Here is a 21,445-nt window from a genome sequence, read left to right on the forward strand (position 1 = left end):
GTGATCAAAGGATCAATCCAAGAAGAAGATATAACAATTATAAATATATATGCACCCAACATAGGAGCACTGCAATATGTAAGGCAAACGCTAACAAGTATGAAAGAGGAAATTAATAGTAACGCAATAATAGTGGGAGACTTTAATACCCCACTCATAACTATGGATAGATCAACTAAACAGAAAATTAACAAGGAAACACAAACTTTAAATGACACAATGGACCAGCTAGACCTAATCGATATCTATAGGACATTTCACCCCAAAACAATCAACTTCACCTTTTTCTCAAGTGCACACGGAACCTTCTCCAGAATAGATCACATCCTGGGCCATAAATCTAGTCTTGGTAAATTCAAAAAAACTGAAATCATTCCAGTCACCTTTTCTGACACAGTGCAGTAAGATTAGATCTCAATTAAACAGGAAAAAAATTGTTAAAAATTCAAACATATGGAGGCTAAATAACACGCTTCTGAATAACCAACAAATCATAGAAGAAATCAAAAAAGAAATCAAAATATGCATAGAAATGAAAGAAAATGGAAACGCAACAACCCAAAACCTATGGGACACTGTAAAAGCAGTGCTAAGGGGAAGGTTCATAGCATTACAGGCTTACATCAAGAAACAAGAAAAAAAGTCAAATAAATAACCTAACTCTACACCTAAAGCAACTAGAGAAGGAAGAAATGAAGAACCCCAGGGTTAGTAGAAGGAAGGAAATCTTAAAAATTCGGGCAGAAATAAATGCAATAGAAACTAAAGAGACCATAGCAAAAATCAACAAAGCTAAAAGCTGGTTTTTTGAAAAAATAAACAAAATTGACAAACCATTAGGAAGACTCATTAAGAAACAAAGGGAGAAGAACCAAATTAACAAAATTAGAAATGAAAATGGAGAGATCACAACAGACAACACTGAAATACAAAGGATCATAAGAGACTACTACCAGCAGCTCTATGCCAATAAAATGGACAACTTGGAAGAAATGGGCAAATTCTTAGAAAAGTATAACTTTCCAAAACTGAACCAGGAAGAAATAGAAGATCTTAACAGATCCATCACAACCAAGGAAATCGAAACTGTAATCAGAAATCTTCCAGCAAACAAAAGCCCAGGACCAGATGGCTTCACAGCTGAATTCTACCAAAAATTTAGAGAAGAGCTAACACCTATCTTACTCAAACTCTTCCAGAAAACTGCAGAAGAAGGTAAACTTCCAAACTCATTCTATGAGGCCACCATCACCCTAATTCCAAAACCAGACAAAGATGCCGCAAAAAAAAGAAAACTACAGGCCAATATCACTGATGAACATAGATGCAAAAATCCTTAACAAAATTCTAGCAAACAGAATCCAACAACATATTAAAAAAATCATACATCATGACCAAGTGGGCTTTATCCCAGGAATGCAAGGATTCTTTAATATCCACAAATCAATCAATGTAATACACCACATTAACAAATTGAAAGAGAAAAACCATATGATTATCTCAATAGATGCAGAGAAAGCCTTTGACAAAATTCAACACCCATTTATGATTAAAACTCTCCAGAAAGCAGGAATAGAAGGAACATACCGCAACATAATAAAAGCTATATATGACAAACCCACAGCAAGCATTACCCTCAATGGTGAAAAATTGCAAGCATTTCCCCTGAAATCAGGAACAAGACAAGGGTGCCCACTCTCACCACTACTATTCCACATAGTTTTGGAAGTTTTGGCCACAGCAATCAGAGCAGAAAAAGAAGTAAAAGGAATCCAGATAGGAAAAGAAGAAGTGAAACTCTCGCTGTTTGCAGATGACATGATCCTCTACATAGAAAACCCTAAAGACTCTACCAGAAAATTACTAGAGCTAATCAACAAATATAGTAAAGTTGCAGGATACAAAATTAACACAGATATCCCTTGCATTCCTATACACTAACAATGAGAAAACAGAAAGAGAAATTAAGGAAACAATACCATTCACCATTGCAACAAAAAGAATAAAACACTTAGGAGTACATCTACCTAAAGAAACAAAAGACCTATACATAGAAAACTATAAAACACTGATGAAAAAAATCAAAGAGGACACAAACAGATGGAGAAACATACCGTGTTCATGGATTGGAGGAATCAATATTGTCAAAATGGCTATTCTACCCAAAGCAATCTATAGATTCAATGCAATCCCTATCAAGCTACCAACGGTATTTTTCACAGAACTAGAACAAATAATTTCACAATTTGTATGGAAATATAAAAAACCTCAAATAGCCAAAGTAATCTTGAGAAAGAAGAATGGAACTGGAGGAATCAACCTGCCTGACTTCAGACTATACTACAAAGCCACAGTCATCAAGACAGTATGGTACTGGCACAAAGACAGAAATATAGATCAATGGAACAGAATAGAAAGCCCAGAGATAAATCCACGAACCTATGGACACCTTATCTTTGACAAAGGAGGCAAGGATATACAATGGAAAAAAGTCAACCTCTTTAACAAGTGGTGCTGGGAAAACTGGTCAACCACTTGTAAAAGAATGAAACTAGAACACTTTCTAACACCATATACAAAAATAAACTCAAAATGGATTAAAGATCTAAATGTCAGACCAGAAACTATAAAACTCCTAGAGGAGAACATAGGCAAAACACTCTCCGACATGAATCACAGGAGGATCCTCTATGACCCACCTCCCAGAATATTGGAAATAAAAGCAAAACTAAACAAATGGGACCTAATGAAACTCAAAAGCTTTTGCACAACAAAGGAAACTATAAGTAAGGTGAAAAGACAGCCCTCAGATTGGGAGAAAATAATAGCAAATGAAGAAACAGACAAAGGACTAATCTCAAAAATATACAAGCAACTCCTGCAGCTCAATTCCAGAAAAATAAATGACCCAATCAAAAAATGGGCCAAAGAACTAAATAGACATTTCTCCAAAGAAGACATACAGATGGCTAACAAACACATGAAAAGATGCTCAACATCACTCATCATCAGAGAAATGCAAATCAAAACCACAATGAGGTACCATTACATGCCAGTCAGGATGGCTGCTATCCAAAAGTCTACAAGCAATAAATGCTGGAGAGGGTGTGGAGAAAAGGGAACCCTCTTACACTGTTGGTGGGAATGCAAACTAGTACAGCCACTATGGAGAACAGTGTGGAGATTTCTTAAAAAACTGGAAATAGAACTGCCATATGACCCAGCAATCCCACTCCTGGGCATACACACCGAGGAATCCAGATTTGAAAGAGACACGTGCATCCCAGTGTTCATCACAGCACTGTTTATAATAGCCAGGACATGGAAGCAACCTAGATGCCCATCAGCAGATGAATGGATAAGGAAGCTGTGGTACATATACACCATGGAATATTACTCAGCCATTAAAAAGAATTCATTTGAATCAGTTCTAATGAGATGGATGAAACTGGAGCCCATTATAGAGAGTGAAGTAAGCCAGAAAGATAAAGAACATTATAGCATGCTAACACATATATATGGAATTTAGAAAGATGGTAATGATAACCCTATATGCAAAACAGAAAAAGAGACACAGAAGTACAGAACAGACTTTTGGACTCTGTGGGAGAAGGCGAGGGTGGGATGTTTCGAGAGAACAGCATCGAAACATGTATATTATCTATAGTGAAACAGATCACCAGCCCAGGTTGGATGCATGAGACAAGTGCTCGGGCCTGGTGCACTGGGAAAACCCAGAGGGACTGGGTAGAGAGGGAGGTGGTAGGGGGGAATCGGGATGGGGAATACATGTAAATCCATGGCTGATTCATGTCAATGTATGACAAGACCCACTGTGGTATTGTAAAGTGATTAGCCTCCAACTAATAAAAATAAATGAAAAAAAAAAAAAGAATCTACCTGCAATGCTGGAGACATGGGTTCGATCCTTGGGTTGGGAAGATTCCCTAGAGGAGGAAATGGCAACCCACTCCAGTATTCTTGCCTGGAAAATTCCAGGGACAGAGGAGCCTGGCAGGCTACAGTCCATGGGGTCCCAGAGAGTTGGATGCAACTTTCACTTTTTTCCTAGGGACAAAAATATGCATCTCTTTGGGGGCTGGAAGGGTAGGTAGAGTGGAAGGCAGGAGTGGTAGGAAAAAAGCATATTCTAAAACTATCATACTTCCATTTGGTTTTGTAATGGTGTTAAGTCTGCTTTTACTTTATTTTCGTTTCACAGATGTCAAATATTTCTGTTTGAACTACACAAACTCGGTTGGGAAAACATGAGAAAGTCAGGTTCAGAAATTCTCAGAGACCCAGGTTAACAAGACACCTCAAATAGATGTTAGGGCCCATGACAGCTTAGACCTTGGGAACTTGAACTGGCTTGGCTAAAGCAGAGAAAGAAACTGTCCTTTGTGCACTACCAATGACAGGGACCCCTGCATCCCAAGTTTTAATTACTGGGCAGAAAAATCTATTTGAATAAAGTAAAGCCATGGCTGAACTTCCCAATTTCTCCCCCAAGCATATGGTCTTGAGTAGAAGAAGGCAAAAGGAAAGTCTACAACCTTAGAAATAACCAAAGTTACGAGCAACCTCTGCCCTAAACGTCTAATCTCTCCAATACTGAAATCTCTAAATCAGAAATATTTGTTAAAGCTTCTTGGCCTGACATATTTTTTTCCTCCTTCAAGCTGGGCCCAGAAATGTGATGTCTGGCTATGGAAAAGTGATATTAAACACAGTCATGTATATTTAAGCTTAATTACCATGCAGCACGGTAACAATTACGCATATCATTAAATGTGTCAAATAAGCCCTGAAAGCTTTATTTGGCTACAGTATCAAAACATCCATATAAGTTCCATTTTTGTAGTTTGCTGTTATGCAGCATGTTCATCTGCTTGCAACTTGAAAAAAAATTAAAGGGAACATTGCTCCCTACTGAATATGTATATAACAATGAGAATTTCAACATTTTCATTTAGACTATTTTTCAAGCAGTATGGGTTCCAAATTTATGGTTCAAAGATTACCATACAAAACTTGAGGAAGAAACAAAGTAATATTGAGTTTTTTAAATTAGATGAGAAACCCCCTTATACTTCTGTCTACTCTATTTTACTTGTTTTTCTCTCAGTTATTCCTTTTGCCTCATTTACAAACAACGCTTCTCACAGACTTACAAAAGTGCTTTCCATTATGTACTTTGACATTCAAATTTCCATATATCAAAACATTTTTGTAAAATCATTATGTTAGGCTGGGGTAGAATGAAACCTTAATACATTAAGACTAGTTTATGATTATTAAGATAAATAAAAAACAGGAGAATGCAATGAGACAAGAAGAAAAATAGGAATAGTAAAAATATTAAGGAACTTATATTTCTTTCAAATCAGAGGTTCCCTAATGTTAATGTGCAGCAGATTCATAGAAACCCCATAAGTCTAAGAAATCCGAACCTCTGGAAAATGAATGATATACATACATTCTAACGATTATCTCGGTACTGTTACAAGTGATCTCTAAGTCATATTTTGAGAAATGCTATCCTAAAATAGAATAACTTAAAACAGTATAGGATATTTGCACATAATTATGTGCTTAGCAAAAGTAATAATAGAAAATGAATTTTTTAAAAAGCAGATAAAGAGTACTACTCTAATAGAAAAATGGAAAAAGGACATAAATTTACAAAAGAAACACAAATGGCCAACAAACATATGAAAAGATATTCAACTTTACTAATAAAAACATGCAAACATGATATATAACATTTTTGTCAGTCAGATGAGCAAAGAAAGAATAACAGAACACAGTATAGAAGAGGGTGCAGAAAAAAGAATATATTCAACATTCCAACACTTGGAAATACTTTTTTTTTTCTTTCGCTGTCCCACACAGCTTGCAGAATCTTAGTTCCCCAAACAGGGACTGAACCCGGGCCAGGGCAGTGAAGTGTCTAACCACTAGACCGCCAGGAAATTCTCCATTTTCAAATACTACTGGAGGAAAAGCAAACTAACTAGTATTTCAAAAAAATAGCTATGGATATCAAAAACCCTTAAAATGTATATAATTTGATTCAGCAAACCTATTCTACAATTTATTCTAAGAAAGTAAGCACAAGTACACATGATGTATAACTGAAATGTTAGTACAACATTGTTTATAAAATAAAAACCCACAGACAATCTGAAAGTCTACCAATAAGGAATTGGTTAAACTAGGGTACAACCAACACATAACACACTCACTAAAAATGATGAGCAGGATCTGTATATACTGACTTGAAAAGACAGTAACAATAAAATAAGTGAAAAATAAAATTTTACATGGTTTACAAAACCATTATATATATATATATATATAGTCTCCCACTTTTTTTTTTAGTCTCCCACTTTTTTCAAAAATATACATACATGGAATAGAATAAAACTATATGAATTGTTTAAAAATACAATATTATAGGGGCTTCCCTGGCAACCCAGTGATTAGGACTCCACACTTCTACTTCAGGGAGCTCGAGTTTGATCCCTGGTCAGGGAATTAAGGTCCCACAAGCTGCACAGCGTAGTCAAAAAACAAAACAAAAAAATAGTGAAGTATTATAAATGCTGAAATGTTATTTTAAAATCTGTCATATGTTATTTGTGTATGGGAAAATTAAATCTGCTAAATCTATAAATGTGTGCTGACAATAATACTAGTTGAATCAATGATTTACTAACTGTTGTTTAAGTAACAAGCCAAGGGACACAAAAATGCCCTACTACAGGTAGCAAGAGAAGTAAAAAAATGATGATAAACTTAGAAATGGGTCAAAAATTGATTTTCAATACTGAAAAAAAATCAGATCACCTCTCAGGTGAATCAAATATTATGCAGTTAAAAAAAACTTTTGATATATATTCTAAATTGCTTTTCAATAACATAATGAAATAAATGCTTCTAATCAGGATCACGTGAGTATAGATAGAAAGTCATTTTTCCTAAGAGAACCATCCTTGAAGAAGCTGTAAGTTTCAGACAGCAGGACACAGAGAAGGTTGAGGAAACCAAGAAATACTGACAAAATACAGCAACTGATTACATAAAGGTTAAAAGTTTTTTTTGCATTCTTTTTGATATTATATCTTTCACTACAGGAATCTGCAGAATCTCAGCTGAATAAAGGGAATTGCTGGATTAACTGGAGGGAACAGTCTCAGGCACCAAGGACCAGTAAAAAATGAGGGGTCTGGCAACAGCTTTTCATTCCCTAACCCTGAGAAAAGAGACATTCACTTCTTTACAGAACAATATATGTGGAAAACTAATTTCAGATTAAGTGACCTGATGGTTATTTCCTCAGAAAACAAAAAGACTAGATACATTTAACCCTACACTTTAATTTTTATCAATGTGTAACATCAGGAATCTGATATTCCCCAATTTACCAGTTCTCTTTTGATGATAAAAAGTAAAAGCCCCTAAAGTAAGTTGAGTATTTGTCCTGAAGAACAGCAATAAAGGGGATGCAATCTTGGAAGACTGTCTTCAGAGGCTGGCTACAGACCCAAAGAACTCAGGTGGGAAAAGCAGGAGATGGCAACTGTGAAGAGGAAAGAAAGCAGGCTGAATCCCAGAAGAGACAATGACAAAAGTGGGCCCTGGGGGCTTGTCAGCAGGGCCCGGCAACAAAAGATGTTAGCAATTCTATTCCAATTCACACTTTCTGTACAGAAAGTGATTCCTTTCATCTTTCTCAGCTTAGATTTACTTATCTTGACACACTATAAATGTACATAACATTTTGCGTTTCCAATTCAGAAATTGAAGGTTGCCTGAAACACACTGGCTACAATGGGAACAGGAGGATATTCTTTTGTCTTCTTTCAGAGTTTTCCAAGACTGCATTATAAGGATTAGCAATCACTACCTCTGAAGCTTCTTCTCTCAAGGAAACTATCGTCTTGTTAGAGAGCAAAGTACACAGAGAGCATATCACTGCTCAAAGTGCTAGATTCCTCTTCCTAAAACTCATGTGGGTTTTGGCCTTTCGTTTTCCATATCTTATTTAAAAAATAAATTCATTCTCAGGATACTGTTTTCTGGTTGCTAAAGTTTATATAGCTCCATATTTAATTCATAGGGCCTAGATTCTTACTAACCTCAAGTTATCACTTTGCTACTTTATCTAATTTTTAAAGTCTGTCTAGTCATCTACTGATTACAAAAGATAATCTAATCTTCCAGTGTGCTGAGTGATGGGGCTTAAAAAAATATAGAAAAAACAAATAAAGTTTAAAATTAAAATGAATAGTAGAAATCAAAATCCAGTCCCTCTTACAAATTATACATTAATTTTAAGACTTAGAGAAAGCAGAAGATTTTTTAAAAGTAAAAATAAAACTGGTAAGTTAAAAGATGGCCAGAGTCTGGACTTAAAAAAAAAAAAAAAGTCAGGTTGAAATTCTAGCCTGGTTTCCCTTTTCCATTAAAATGTGTTCAGAAAATGCTCTAATATCAAGCTCCTGATTTTTTTTTCCCCTTTAGCATGGTTGCATGTTTTGACTATAAAATTGGTTTAATGAGATAAACTTTGGGGACCAGGATTGTTTTTTAGGCCTACTAGCCTAGTTGTTTTTTCTTAAACTTCATTCACAGCGCATTCCTTGGATCCACCAAAACTATTGCTAGTTCTCAGCATAACAAATTGTAACTCAAAGATAGATTCATCATTTCTGATGAATGAAAGTCAGTTAAAACTGCTTTCTAGTCAAAGAGGAGTTGTTACTCTTCAAACATTCATTCCTAACCTTCTGGAAATGCCACTATTAAAAACCTTCACTTCTTTACTCAAGATGCTGTGACCCTTCTTCTCCCAAATCTATACTGAACAATTCCTCATACATATTTCAAAGTCTTGATTTTCATTTGCACTACTGCTCTTTTTGTGGGCAGCTGCAGCTTTTTAAACGTCTCTAATTCTACAGATTTAGGGGCTAAAAGACACTTGAGACCAACACTGCTCTTCCCTGTGAAAGAAGGTAAAGATGCAGTAAGAACTGTTTCCTACCACATGCCTCCTGAAGAAAAGAAAGTCAACAGCAGTCTAACATCAACAAACTAACATGCTCAGAATAAGTTTTCAGTATGAAATCTCATAGTTTTACTAACACATACGAAATTTAAGTTGGGGAAAGATATTTTCTTCCTGTCAAGTGGGCAACAGAGGACTTACCGTGACTTTAAAACCCCCTCTCTTTGCCCAATGATGACGCTCTCACAACACTGTGCTATACAAAGAAAGAAGGTGCACTTTACTATTATCTTCACCTCAAGCCTCCCTACTTCAAATATCTCAATCATGGCTGAGGATCTCTCTAGAAAAATCCACCTAAATGTTCAAAGCACAAAATAAAGCTCAGAGGAACACAGTACCTAAGATGAAAAAAGGAATGAAAGAACCTATAGTCCTTTCTTCTTCTATTAATAGGGCACTGGTAGATTTAGGAGAGATGTAGAGGCAGGGAATATTAGTGGATGAGAAAAAAAAAAAAAACCACGGAGGAGGAAAGAGAAGGTAGGACGGTAGGCTTTATTAATTACCTTATTTTCCTGACAGTTTCAAAGCACTAGGGGGGAGGGGGATAGAGGAGGAACCTGTTATTTCACTAAATAAAAGGCAACACTGTAAGAAGAATTGCATCTCAATTATCTTTTATTTTCAGCTCTATCCTTGAAAGCCTGCCCACTTAAGCTTTTACATCACTTTCCTATCTTATTACCTCTATGTTGTGGTTTGGTACTTCAAGCAAACACTTTTTTTTCTTCTTCTTCTTCTGGAGGAAAAAGATGGTATTGATTTGCTTAAAAGTACGGATGGGGAAAAAAAAAAGTACCGATGGAAAGCATTATCTTGAGGAGTAAATGGTTCTTAATAACCGAACTACGGATTTATCTATTCCTTTGACTGTCAACACACCACTAAAGGCTAAAAGAAGGCTCAAGAGGGAGGTAACATCCCCCAGGGTCAAGTCTTTGTCTCCTGGCTCCTGCGGTATTGGCTTTGCCAAGTAACCCAATTCCCGTAAATAAACATTACAGGTCTCTCCAAACTACTTCTATAAAATAAGATCTTGTTTGACCAACCTTATAGAGCAGTCATTTATTTCTATAGCTGCTGGTCTGCTCTGCTGCTCTGTCTACATTCAGAAGAGAACCAAAATTCAAAATTTCATTTATTCTGGGCCAAAAACCAGACCTTTTTTCCTCCTTCCGAGATATTTTGCAACTTCAAGTCGACTCCTCTGCCTGTATTAGTGGCACATGCTTTTGTTCTTTTAAAAAAGAAAGAAAGAAAGAAAAAACACCCTTTTTTCTCTTATTGAGGAAGGCACCTAACTCTGAAAAAGGCCTCTGGGAAGATGCGAAAATGTCTTGAAATGTTTAACAGCACCTTATTTCAGAGGCTATGGATGAACCTCCCCGCGGTACCCCAGGGCAAACACACGGAGCGTCCAAGGGGGCAGAGGGGGAAGCCTCGAGGAGGAATATGCAGACTTTGCAAAACTGATGGGAGGGAGGAGAGGGGACAACTTTTAGGACTAGAAACAGGAGGCAGTCCAGATGCTGCGACGCCGCCCGGGCTCCGGGAAGCCCCGACGCGGGTCCCGGCGGCCCCCCGCGCCCCCGCACCCAGCCCTCGCTGCATTGTCCTCCCAGCCAGCGGCCGCGTCCTCCACCCACAGCCCCCAGCGGCCCGGGAGCGCACACGCCCCCGCGGCGCCGACCGAGCCCCAGGGCTGGGCCGGGGGCGGCGCGGAGGGAGCGCGGGCCACACTCGAACAGGTTGCTCGGCGCGGGCTCGGGACCGAGAGGGTTAATCCAGTCGGCGGGCATCGGTCCGCCTCAGCCCCCAGCCCCAAACTCGGGCTCCCCCGCGCCCCGCCGGCCCGCCGGCACCCCCGAGAAAGCCCCGAGACACCCCTCCACAGCGCGGCGCCCAAGGCTTTTGTTTTGGCGGCGACGAGAATAACGATCCCTGAGGAGGAGGTGCCGCGGCTGCTGGTGGCTCTTCAGCACAGGGTTAGACCGAGGAGCGGGCAACCGCGGCGGCACCTCCTCAGTCCCCACTCCCGAGTCCTCTTCCCGCTGAGCCGGACGGGAGGGGGCCTGCACGACCCGGGGCTCACCTCACACCTCGGGGCCGGGCTCCCGGGGGGGCTGCGGCGCCGGCCGGAGGCGGCCGCGGGTCCCTCAGGTAAACGGAGCCAGCGATGATCGCAGGCGCGCGCCTCGGAGCGACCGCGAGCTTTCGCGATCGCCGGGGCGCGCGGCCCGGCGGGGGAGTGGGAGGGGGCATGCGCGCGCACGTACGGCGCAGGCGCGCTGCGCACGCTCCACCGAGCGCTCCCATCTTGAGCCCAGCTTCTGGATACCCGGCCGCAGGTTTCGTTGTTCTTTACCTCTAGCCGAGGCTGATGCCTGGCCCTGTCCTGCCCCCGCGGAGTCGTTCCAAGCTTTGGAAGCTTTTCTTAAACGCCCTCAGTCCCCTTTGCAAAGCTGTCCCTGCCTTCCCTGCTGAGACAGTGCTGCGACTCTCATCATTCAAGCCTGGAACGCTATTATTGCAAGACCACCAAAACCTGTTTCGAGAACCAGCGTGCCCCCTGGGGACCCGGGGATTGGAGTTGGTTAAGAGGCGGGTGCTGAGGGTGGTACTGGGTGCAGATGGAGGTAGTCAACTTTCATAATTGCAGAGCTCCAAGCTGAAGCAGCAGAGCAGATACCCTCTTTACCAACACCCACTTTAGTGAGCAGGTGGGGCTTGAGGTTATTGGTGGCATTCCCCATCTTCTGTTCTTTGGGAAATGTTTCTTCTCTCTTTTTCTTCATAAGTGATTTTATTTTTTTCTACATAAGCAATTTCAGAACTTAAAGATTCCTTAGAAATCATCTAAACCTAACCTCTCATTATTGAGACAGCAGAAAAGAACGGCCCAGAAAGGTTAAAAAGACTTACCCAAAGCCAGGCAGCATTTTAAGGGCTGAGTCTGGATTCATTCATTCCAAGCCAAAGCTGTTACCTTTGCCTCCATCATTTTACCTACCTTTCTTTCTCTTCCTTTTCCTCCCTTTTTAACCTAAATTTCACAGGCATCATTTTGTTCTCTGGTAGCACAAAGGACTTAAAGAAATACTTTGAACTTGTAGCATAGTATGACTGTACTTGACGTTATTCAACTGTACACTTGGTTAAGATGATGTATTTGGATATAATCTTCTGTCTGAATCTTTGCCACCCCATGTTAGGAGACTGACCAAAAACAGCTATATAATCTGTGGTTTGTCCAAATCCTTGGGACACATCTCTGTGGCATCTTTAATTATAGGCAACTATTTTATACAAAGAAAAGTGGACATGTTAGTCCCTCACTCCTGTCCGACTCTTTGTGATGCAATGGACTGTAGCCCACCAGGCTTCTCTGTCCATGGACTTTTCCAGGCAAGAATACTGGAGTGGGTTGCCATTCCCTTCTCCAGAGGATCTTCCCAACCCAGGAATGGAACCCAGGTCTCCTGCATTGCAGGCAGATTCTTTACTGTTCGAGCCACCAGCGAAACAATCTTTTTTAAAGGTGCAAATACTGAGCTTAGACACTCATAAATATAGTTTAACATCAGAAGATGAGCTATGGGAAATGCATCATAAAAGAGATCTGAAATGACATTTTCAATTTCATTAATAAATACTAATGCAGTAATACTTTTTTTTTTTTTTAGTAACATTGATCCTTAGGCTGATTCTTATCAAGTCGTTGTGTCCTGTGGAGCCAACACTGCCTCTACTGAGGGTGAGTGAAACAGCTAAGAGCATTTATGAAAATCAGTGTGGACCTGCTTCAGGTACTTCTAGATCCCTTGTACCTTCAGATCCTCTAGAGATGTGCTGCTCTCACATTTTTATGCAATTTACACATGGTCTGTGAAAACTGTCAGGCATAGAACATATCTTGGCTCCTAGTGGGAGGTGGGAATGATGTAGAAATTATCATTGAATGTATCAACATGATCACATCTCAGAAATAGACCACTGAGCAAAAGAAGCGAACCACAAAGTATGTAAATTATGATAGCTGTTTAAAACAGTCACATTGTTTATGGGGCCAAATGTATATATATAATAAGCATAAAAAGTGGGCAAGTGGGCAGCACGCTGATGTAATGACAGTGGATGCCTCTAGGCAGGCAGGGTGGAAAATGAGATCTGGGCAGTGTGTAAAAGGGGCTTCAACTGTTAATCACACACACGAAGCAAAATGTTAACATTTTAAAAAATCTCTGCAGGGAGAAAAGCGTGTTTCTTAGGCAAGTCTGTAAACCTTTCTTTATGGTTGACATGTTTCCTTTAAAAATAATGTCGAGGGACTTCCCTGGTGGTCCAGTAACTAAGATTCCACCCTCCCAAAGCAGAGGACCTAGGTTTAATCCCTGGTCTGGGAACTGGTGAAAGACAGGAAGTCTGGCGCGCTGTAGTTCATGGGGTTGCAGAGTCAAACACGACTTAGTGACTGACGAACAGCTGGGAACTAGATCCCATATACTGCAACTAAAGATCAAAGAAAGATCCTGTGTGCTGCAACTAAGATCCAGTGCAGCCAAATAAGTAAATATTTTTTAAAAATATTTTAATATTTTTAAAAATTTTTAAATAAAAGCAGTGTTAAATTTTCAAGTACACTGAGCCAATGTGCTCACTATGAACACAATGTGAAGGGTGTTGTTCAGACTTGGGGGATCAGAAGTCAGACTGATCAAGGGCTGAACAAGGGGAGGTCCAGAGGATGCTAGTTGAGAGGATCAATGAAAGGGACCTTATTTTCAGGGATAAAAATATTCAGCTCTAACAGGGATAAAGTGTCAGCTCTAACAGGGATAAAGTGTCAGGCTCTCTTTAATCCCATCTTTCTTTCATTCAATGTTATAACCACCAATAGAAAGTCTTTAATGAGCAGGAACTTCACGGAGATCCAACACTCTCCCAGCGAGTTGTTAAAACTGGTTGGTCTCTTTCTGGATGAACCCGTTTTGAAACCATCAATGTTAACTGGTAATACATGGTAATTTAGTATTGCATCTACTTACCTCCCCCAGGCCTCCACCCCTGCAAAAGTCTTTGTTTATTCATTTTACATACAGCCTGATCATAAAACATACAACCATACATAAAACCACTAGGCTGGAATTCAGACAACATAAGTTCCAATTTAAATTTGGCCACTTATTGATCCTTTGTCAACTCTAAAGAAAGCAGCAACCTCTATGAGCTTTACTTTTCATTTTCTTTTTAAATAGGAGATATAGGAATGCTGCCTATTTCAAAACAATGAAACAATATAAACATAGGGTTTACATTTATTTACCTTGTAAGAGAGTACATTTTTATTTATTTTAGGAAACATGAGATAATGAGAAAAGTCTTCGTTTTTTTAATTTGGTTAACTGCTGCCCATAAGGACTGCTTTACGCTTCCCAGATGTCCCTTCTGAAATGTTGTTTTTCTCCAGCATTATAGTTCTATCACAGTAGTTATTTCTACATTGCATTTTCAAATCCTCCTCATTAGATTTCTTTTTTTATCCTGCATTCTCACTCTGCCTCTCATTACATGGTAGATGCTCCATAAATTTAATTAATTAAATTAGACCAGATCGTAAACTTTCCCAAATTTGGAGTTATCCTTATTCAGGCATGCCATCTGCTGGTTCCCTGGTGTATCTGTTAGTCGGCCTTAATTCCTTAATCCAATAAATTAAAATTCATGTTGAAGCACTGCTGAATTTGTGTGTTGGGCAATTTTCCCACGTTCTTCCACTTCCTGTGTGCAGGTGCTATTCTTTCATTGCATCTCTCCAGAATTGTTTTTCCTGTAACCTTCTTTTACCTGTTGGCCACTCTAAAAACCCGGAGAAACGGAGTTTACGTTTCAGAACCCTGGAGTGACCAGAACAATGTAACTGGGCATGCTCAGTAGGTTGGCCTGATTTGGAACATACTTCTGGCTTGAATGGGGGCATTTAATGCTGTTTGTTTCAGGATTGGCTGCATCTTCGTCCTAGCATTATATTGAGAGATGGCAGCCTTTCCCACCCTCTGGACGCTCACACTTTTCCATTTTGTCCGTGTGCCCAATTTTGGAGCCAGCCCTCTAGGATCTCCCGGCCAATCAAGAGACCACACATTGTTGCCTAAGAGACCCCGGATGCCAGCGAAAAGATTTATAGGTAGTGATTGGTCTACTGGAAGGGGGTGCTAGACGGAGTCACAGAAACAGGAGCTATGGCAACATCAGCGCTAGAGGCTTGAGGAGAAAGACCTGAAGAGAAAGAAAGACTTAAAGAGGTGAGAGCAGTGATCACTGCATGAGAAAGATGGAGACTCTTTTGACAGCTCTTCTCTCAGGTCCTCCTGGGCTCCTCCCGAGCCTTGGCAGTGACCCCGGGAATTACATTTTGCTCTGTGTTAGCAGTTAAATTACCAGATGCATCATATATATGAAATTAACAACCAACAAATAATTATTTCTGTGCCTTTCAAAGCACTAGCTCTTTGCATTGTCTTATAGTTTCTCTTTGTTTCCACCTAGTTGAATATAAGATGAATTCATATTTAAATCTAACCGTACCCTATTTCCCGATCATTTCCTTGTAAGCTCTTATTTCCTTCTCTGATGATACTGTAGTGTACATTGGGTGAGCTGTGTGTTAGTGGAGAAACTCAACCCTGTTCTGCTCTGTAAACGCCAAATAAAAAACCGATTATCCTGAGTCTAACCCCAATGCTCAGTTCTTAATGTTGAGTTTTACCTTCTTTGCCACTAGCTTTAATCCTTAAACCACCTCACCTCCACTATTGTGTTCATTCATTCAGCTGATTTAGACAAGTATTTATGGAGCTTCTACTGTGTACTACTGAGATTAGGATTCAGGTTGAGCACATTAAGAAAACCACATTAGCAAAGAAGCACCAGTTTTGTACCACATTCTTTGATCTGAAGTTCAGTCTGTCTGTACAGATAGTGCATGAAGGAAGAGAAAGGAGGATGAACTGAAAAGGTAAATTCATGGTGTACCTAGATTATCATGCTAAGGATTCTGTAGCCATTATCGAGTCTCTGAAGGTTTTCAAGCTGAAAAATGATTAACAGACCTTTTAAAAAACACTTCCCCGAGTAGAGTAGTGCTTAGCCAAAGCTGGGGAGTAGGGAAATGTGGAGATACTGATCAGAGGGTACAAACCTTCAGTTATAAAATGAATAAGTTCTAGAGGCCTTATGTACTGCCTAGTGACTTTGTGGTGATGGTGGTAGTAGTTTAGTTGCTAAGTTGTGTCCCATTCTTGCAACCCCATGGACTGTAGCCCACCAGGTTCCTCTGTGGGTTGCCATTTCCTTCTTCAGGGGATCTTCCTGTCCAGGGATCATGGTGACTATAGTTAATAATAATATATTATATACTTGAAATCTGCTAGAAGAGTAGATCTCAAGGGTAATCACACACAGATGTGCACACATACACACACACAATAACTATGGGAGGTGATGGATATGTTACATAGTTTGATTGTGGTAAGCATTCCACAATGTGTACATGTATTAAAACATCACCTTAAATATATACATTTTTATTTGTTAAAAAAAAACCCTCTTGCAGTAGACTGTAATGTACATTATAGTCAAGACTTGTCTTTATACCTCTAATACAGACCTAATAAGTCTTTAGTGAAGTTGTATAGTGGTGAGAGTGTGAAGAATGGCTTTGAAGATGGGATTGGAGGTATGTAACCACTGGAACTTTACCAGGGGACCTATCCTTGCCTTTAAACATGACACTAGAAGCACACACTGGGGGTAAGGGCCATAAGCCCTTTTTCTTCCCCTTTATCCAAAGAAGAATTAAAGGTGAACATGCAAGGACAGCCATTAAAGGGGAAAGAGGTCATGAAAAAACAACAGCAAGCTTTGTATGTAGAAGGAGGGAAGGCAACTTGCTTTGTCTTGTTATTTTTTTGTATGTTATATGAAAGTGTCTGGTCTGTACTGTGAACCAGTTTGGGCATGCAGATATGCACACTGCCCATCTTCTAAAATGGATGGAGGAAAAAACTGTAAAAGGATAATGACAAAAACCAGGGCAGGATACCTCCATTTGCCTGCTTCAGTAAGACTATTACCAAGAGGGCTCTTTTTCTCAGACAGGCTCATCTCCTGAAAACCAAACTTTATTCAAGTTGATTTGAAAAAAACCTGATTCAAATAATTTCTAGCTCTGAAGAACCAGGAAGAAAAAAAAAAAAAACAATGTAAAACCTTGGGGAGGCCCTGGAAAAGCTACTTTGTCCTAATCAGAAATCGTGCTTAGAGTCAGTCAGATTGTTTTCTACTCAAACTGGGAAAAGAGAGTTTCTCAGCTTACAACAGAAGTTTTTAACCTGGTATAAGCAAAATGTAATGTTAATATGCATTTTTCTAGGGAGAAGATTGATAGTTTTCATCATATCCTCAAAGAGTTTTATGGCCCTAAAAAAAAAAAAAAAGATTGAAAACAATTGGTTTAAGGAATTCCCTGGCGGTCCAGTGGTTAGGACTCTGTACTTTCATTGCCGAGGACCAGGGTCAATCCCTGGTTGGGGGCTAAGATTCTGCAAGCCGAGTGGCTTGGCCTAAACAGATAAATAAAATTAAAAAAAACAAAAACACAAAACTTCAATCAGTTTAAATAGAATAAAGATCAAACATGAATAAATAGCAATAAAAAAGGAAATATGTGATTTTTAACTGAGCAGATCTAGACTCAGTGACCGTGCTTTGTATATTTGCCTGCTCATGTGTATTTTTATAGCAGCCAATTAATAATACTGGAATGAAATCATTTCTTACACCTTTGCAACTTAGCTGTTAGGAGCTAAGAATGTGAGGGCTCATCTGAACCTCCTTAATTCCCCCTTATTCCAGTGGAGTGGTATCAGCGGGCAACTGCAGGAAGATATTATCTATGGTTTAAAACCCTGAGGTTAAAAAAAAATAAAAATAAAAAAATAAAACCCTGAGGTTTTAAAACATTCGCTTTATCTTCAGTTGATTTAAACCCGAGAGGGAATATTACATGTCAAGTGAGAGTCACGAAATTTCAGATCTAGCATTTGGGGGAATCCTCTGTAAGTCAAAAAATAATGGTTTTTTAATTTAAAAAATGTTTATTCTTATTTATTTATTTGGCTGTGCCAGGTCTTAGTTGTGGCATGTGGGATCAAAAAATTGTCCAAGTGAATTCTCTGGTGGTCCAGGGGACCTGGGTTCTATCCCTGGTCAGGGAATTAGATCCCACACGCCCTAACCTGGCTCAGCCAGATAAATAAAATAAATATGTTGTAAAAGTTGTCTTATATTTGCTGCCATAATTTTTGGAGCCCTGGGTCAGGCAGGCAAATCCTGTGCAGTCCCCAGTGCAGCACCACTGCCTTGGATATGAAATATACCTTCAGAGAGGAAGAAGGCACAAACAGAAACACTGAGGATATATATTGAAAATGCCATCAATCTGCTTTAAATATTTTTTACCTTAAAATATTCTGTTGTGCCCCTTTCAAGGACAGGCTTTGAAGAACTCTGTAAATAACAGGAAGTTCTAAGAAAGTCGGTGGGTGATGCTATTTATTTTATTTTTTAAAACTTTTTATTTTGTATTGAAGTATAACCAATTAACAGTGTTGTGGTTTCACATGAACAATGAAGGGTCTCACCCATATATATACATGTATCCATTCTCCCCCAGACTCCCCTCCCAGCCAGGCTGCCATTGAGCACAGTTCCCTGTGCTATATCGTGGGTCCTTGTTGGTTGTCCATTTTAAATATAGCAGTGTGTACCTGTCTAAGTCAATCCTAAAGGAAATCAGTCCTGAATATTCATTGGAAGGACTGATGCTGAAGCTGAAGCTCCAAAACTTTGGCCACTTGATGCGAAGAGCCGACGCAGATGCCGGGAAAGACTGAAGGCAGGAGGAGAAAGGGATGGCAGAGGATGAGATGGTTGGATGGCATCACTGACTCAATGGACATGAGTTTGAGTAACCTCCGGGAGATGGTAAAGGACAGGGAAGCCTGGCGTGGTGCAGTCCATGGGGCTGCAGAGTCGGACACAACTGAGTGACTACCTGCAAAAAGTTACAAAGCTAATAAGTTTTAGAGCCAGGATCCAAACTGTGTAATATAAAAAGTTTTGGCTGCAGACAGTAGAAATAGATTCTAGCTAATGTGTGCGTGCTGTGTGCTTAGTCGCTCAGTTGTGTCAGACTCTTTGTAGTTTGCCAGGCTTCTCTGTCCATGGGGATTCTCCAGGCAAGAATACTGGAGTGGGTTGCCATGCCCTCCTCCAGGGAATCTTCCCAATGCGGGGATTGAATCCAGATCTCCTGCATTGCAGGCAGATTCCTTACCGTCTGAGCCACGAGGGAAGCCCCTACAAGAAGAGTCTTCTAGCTAATGTAGGTGAAATTTACTGCAGGGCTATCAGGTCGCTCACAAAATGGATAAGAAAGGACATGTGCATGCTAAGTTGCTTCAGTTGCATCTGATTCTTTGTGACCCTGTGGACGGTAGCCCACCAGGCTCCTCTGTCCAAGGGATTCTCCAGGCAAGAACACTGGAGTGGGGTGCCATGGCCTCCTCCAGGGGATCTTCCTGACCCAGGGATCAAACCTGCATCTCTTATGTCTCCAGCATTGGCAGGCGGGTTCTTTACCACTAGTGCCACCTAGGAAGCCCCTACAAGAACAGCTTAACAGTCTACTCAGAGCATCTGTGGTACTTTGAATGATCACCTTGGCTGTAAAGCAAGGATAAGCCAGCATCAGTTACCTGGCCTAGCTTAGGCTCATAACTGGGCAAGGGGAGGCCACTTTGATTAACCAACCCAGCAGACCCTAAACACTGAGGGAAAAGTAATTCCTCATGGAAATTATAGTGCTTTAATCCAATGAAGGCAGACATAGGGACTTCCCTGGCTGTCCAGTGGTTAGAATTGGATCATAAAGAAGGTTGAGTGTTGAAGAATTGATGCTTTTTAATTGTGGTACTGGAGAAGACCTTTGAGACTCCCTTGGACAGCAAGGAGATCAAATGAGTCAATCCTAAAGGAAATCAACCCTGAATGTTCATTGGAAGGACTGATGCTGCAGCTGAAACTCCAATACTTTGGCCACCTGATGCGAAGAGCTGACTCTTTGAAAAAGACCCTGATGCTGGGAAAGATTGAGGGCAAGAGGAGAAGGGAGGCAACAGAGGATGAGATGGTTGGATGGCATCACCAACTCAATGGACATGAGTTTGAGCAAACTCTGGGAGATAGTGAAGGACAGGGGAAACCTGGTACACTTCAGTCCATGGAGTTGCAAAGAGTTGGACACAACTTAGTGACTGAACAACAGCAGTCATGGTTAAGACTCAACGTTTCCAATACAAGGGATGTGAATTCCATCTCTGGTTGGGGAACTAAGATCCCACATGCCATGAGGCCACAAAAATGAAGGCAGACATATACAGTCCTGGGCATCTAAAACCAGTGTATTTTCCCCAATAAACCCAAATCTGTCCATGTGTAAATCCTTGGCCTTGTCCATTGTACCATTCTACTTCTTAAATATGGTAGCAAGCTAGAGCCCTTGTTAACTAGATGTCAGAAAGTTAAGAGAGGAAGAAGGGGGTCACAAGGGACAAAGATGTAGTAGTTCAGATTGCAGTGTGATTTTATAAATACTTCTTTCTGACCAATATGATATATTCTTAGCTAAGAGTGATTCTGATTTTTCCCCCTTGGTCCAATGAAAATCAAACAGAGATAAACAGACCTGTGTCTGATTCCCTGTTTCACCACCTACTGTCTGTATAACTCTGGGCAAAGCATGTAACTTTAGTGAGCCTCATTTTCTTCATCTGTAAAATAAGCCAAAACCCACCACCTTACCATATTGTTATGGGTTTTAATTGAGCAAACCTGTTAAGTGCCTGACATATAAAATGCTCCCAGTAAATGTTACTCTCCCCCTAGTCCCTGTCCCAGTGTACTAAAAAAGATTATATGGTATTAGTATTTTTAGTATTCTGAAGATTGTGTGATTCATTTCTTCTGCAGGTGTAGTTTTTCTTACAGAAGAATATCCACTTATTTCATGATGGCATTTGCACCCCAAAAAAACACAGATGGTCCCAAAATGCAGACAAAGTTGAGTACCTGGACACCCCTAAACCATCAGCTTTTGAATGACCGGGTGAGTAATAAGAACTATTTTATTAGTTGAAATCATGCTTTAAAGGAACAAAAAAGCATTAAAATTTTGGTAATCAAAACATGAACAGGAATTGCTTAGGATTGTGTAGTGGATTAAAAAAAAAACAAAATGAAAGATTT

General features: G+C 40.0%; 2 protein-coding genes across 5 annotated transcripts in view; one reads left to right on the top strand and one right to left on the bottom strand.

Annotated features, from left to right (window-relative positions):
- FZD3 (frizzled class receptor 3) overlaps positions 1–11,310 on the bottom strand; it is a 102,278-nt gene extending 90,968 nt beyond the window's left edge. Inside the window, exon 1 of one of the 2 annotated variants that reach the window (XM_043891143.1) lies at positions 11,172–11,310. The gene's annotated coding sequence lies outside the window, so the exon portion shown is untranslated. Of the gene's footprint in view, positions 1–10,128; positions 10,248–11,171 lie in introns of those variants that run through there. The other variant, XM_043891144.1, reaches the window with a different exon arrangement.
- A 353-nt stretch (positions 11,311–11,663) lies between these two features.
- Positions 11,664–21,445, top strand: part of FBXO16 (F-box protein 16) — a 78,179-nt gene continuing 68,397 nt past the window's right edge. The window contains exons 1-4 of one of the 3 annotated variants that reach the window (XM_043891411.1): positions 11,664–11,799; positions 12,763–12,833; positions 15,184–15,381; positions 21,170–21,305. In XM_043891411.1, coding sequence (XP_043747346.1) covers positions 21,207–21,305 — 99 coding nt within the window. In that variant the 5' untranslated portion in view covers positions 11,664–11,799; positions 12,763–12,833; positions 15,184–15,381; positions 21,170–21,206. Of the gene's footprint in view, positions 11,800–12,762; positions 12,834–15,043; positions 15,382–21,169; positions 21,306–21,445 lie in introns of those variants that run through there. The other 2 variants (XM_043891410.1, XM_043891409.1) reach the window with 2 other exon arrangements.

Source organism: Cervus elaphus, chromosome 29 (assembly GCF_910594005.1).
Source record: "Cervus elaphus chromosome 29, mCerEla1.1, whole genome shotgun sequence".
NCBI lineage: Eukaryota > Metazoa > Chordata > Mammalia > Artiodactyla > Cervidae > Cervus > Cervus elaphus.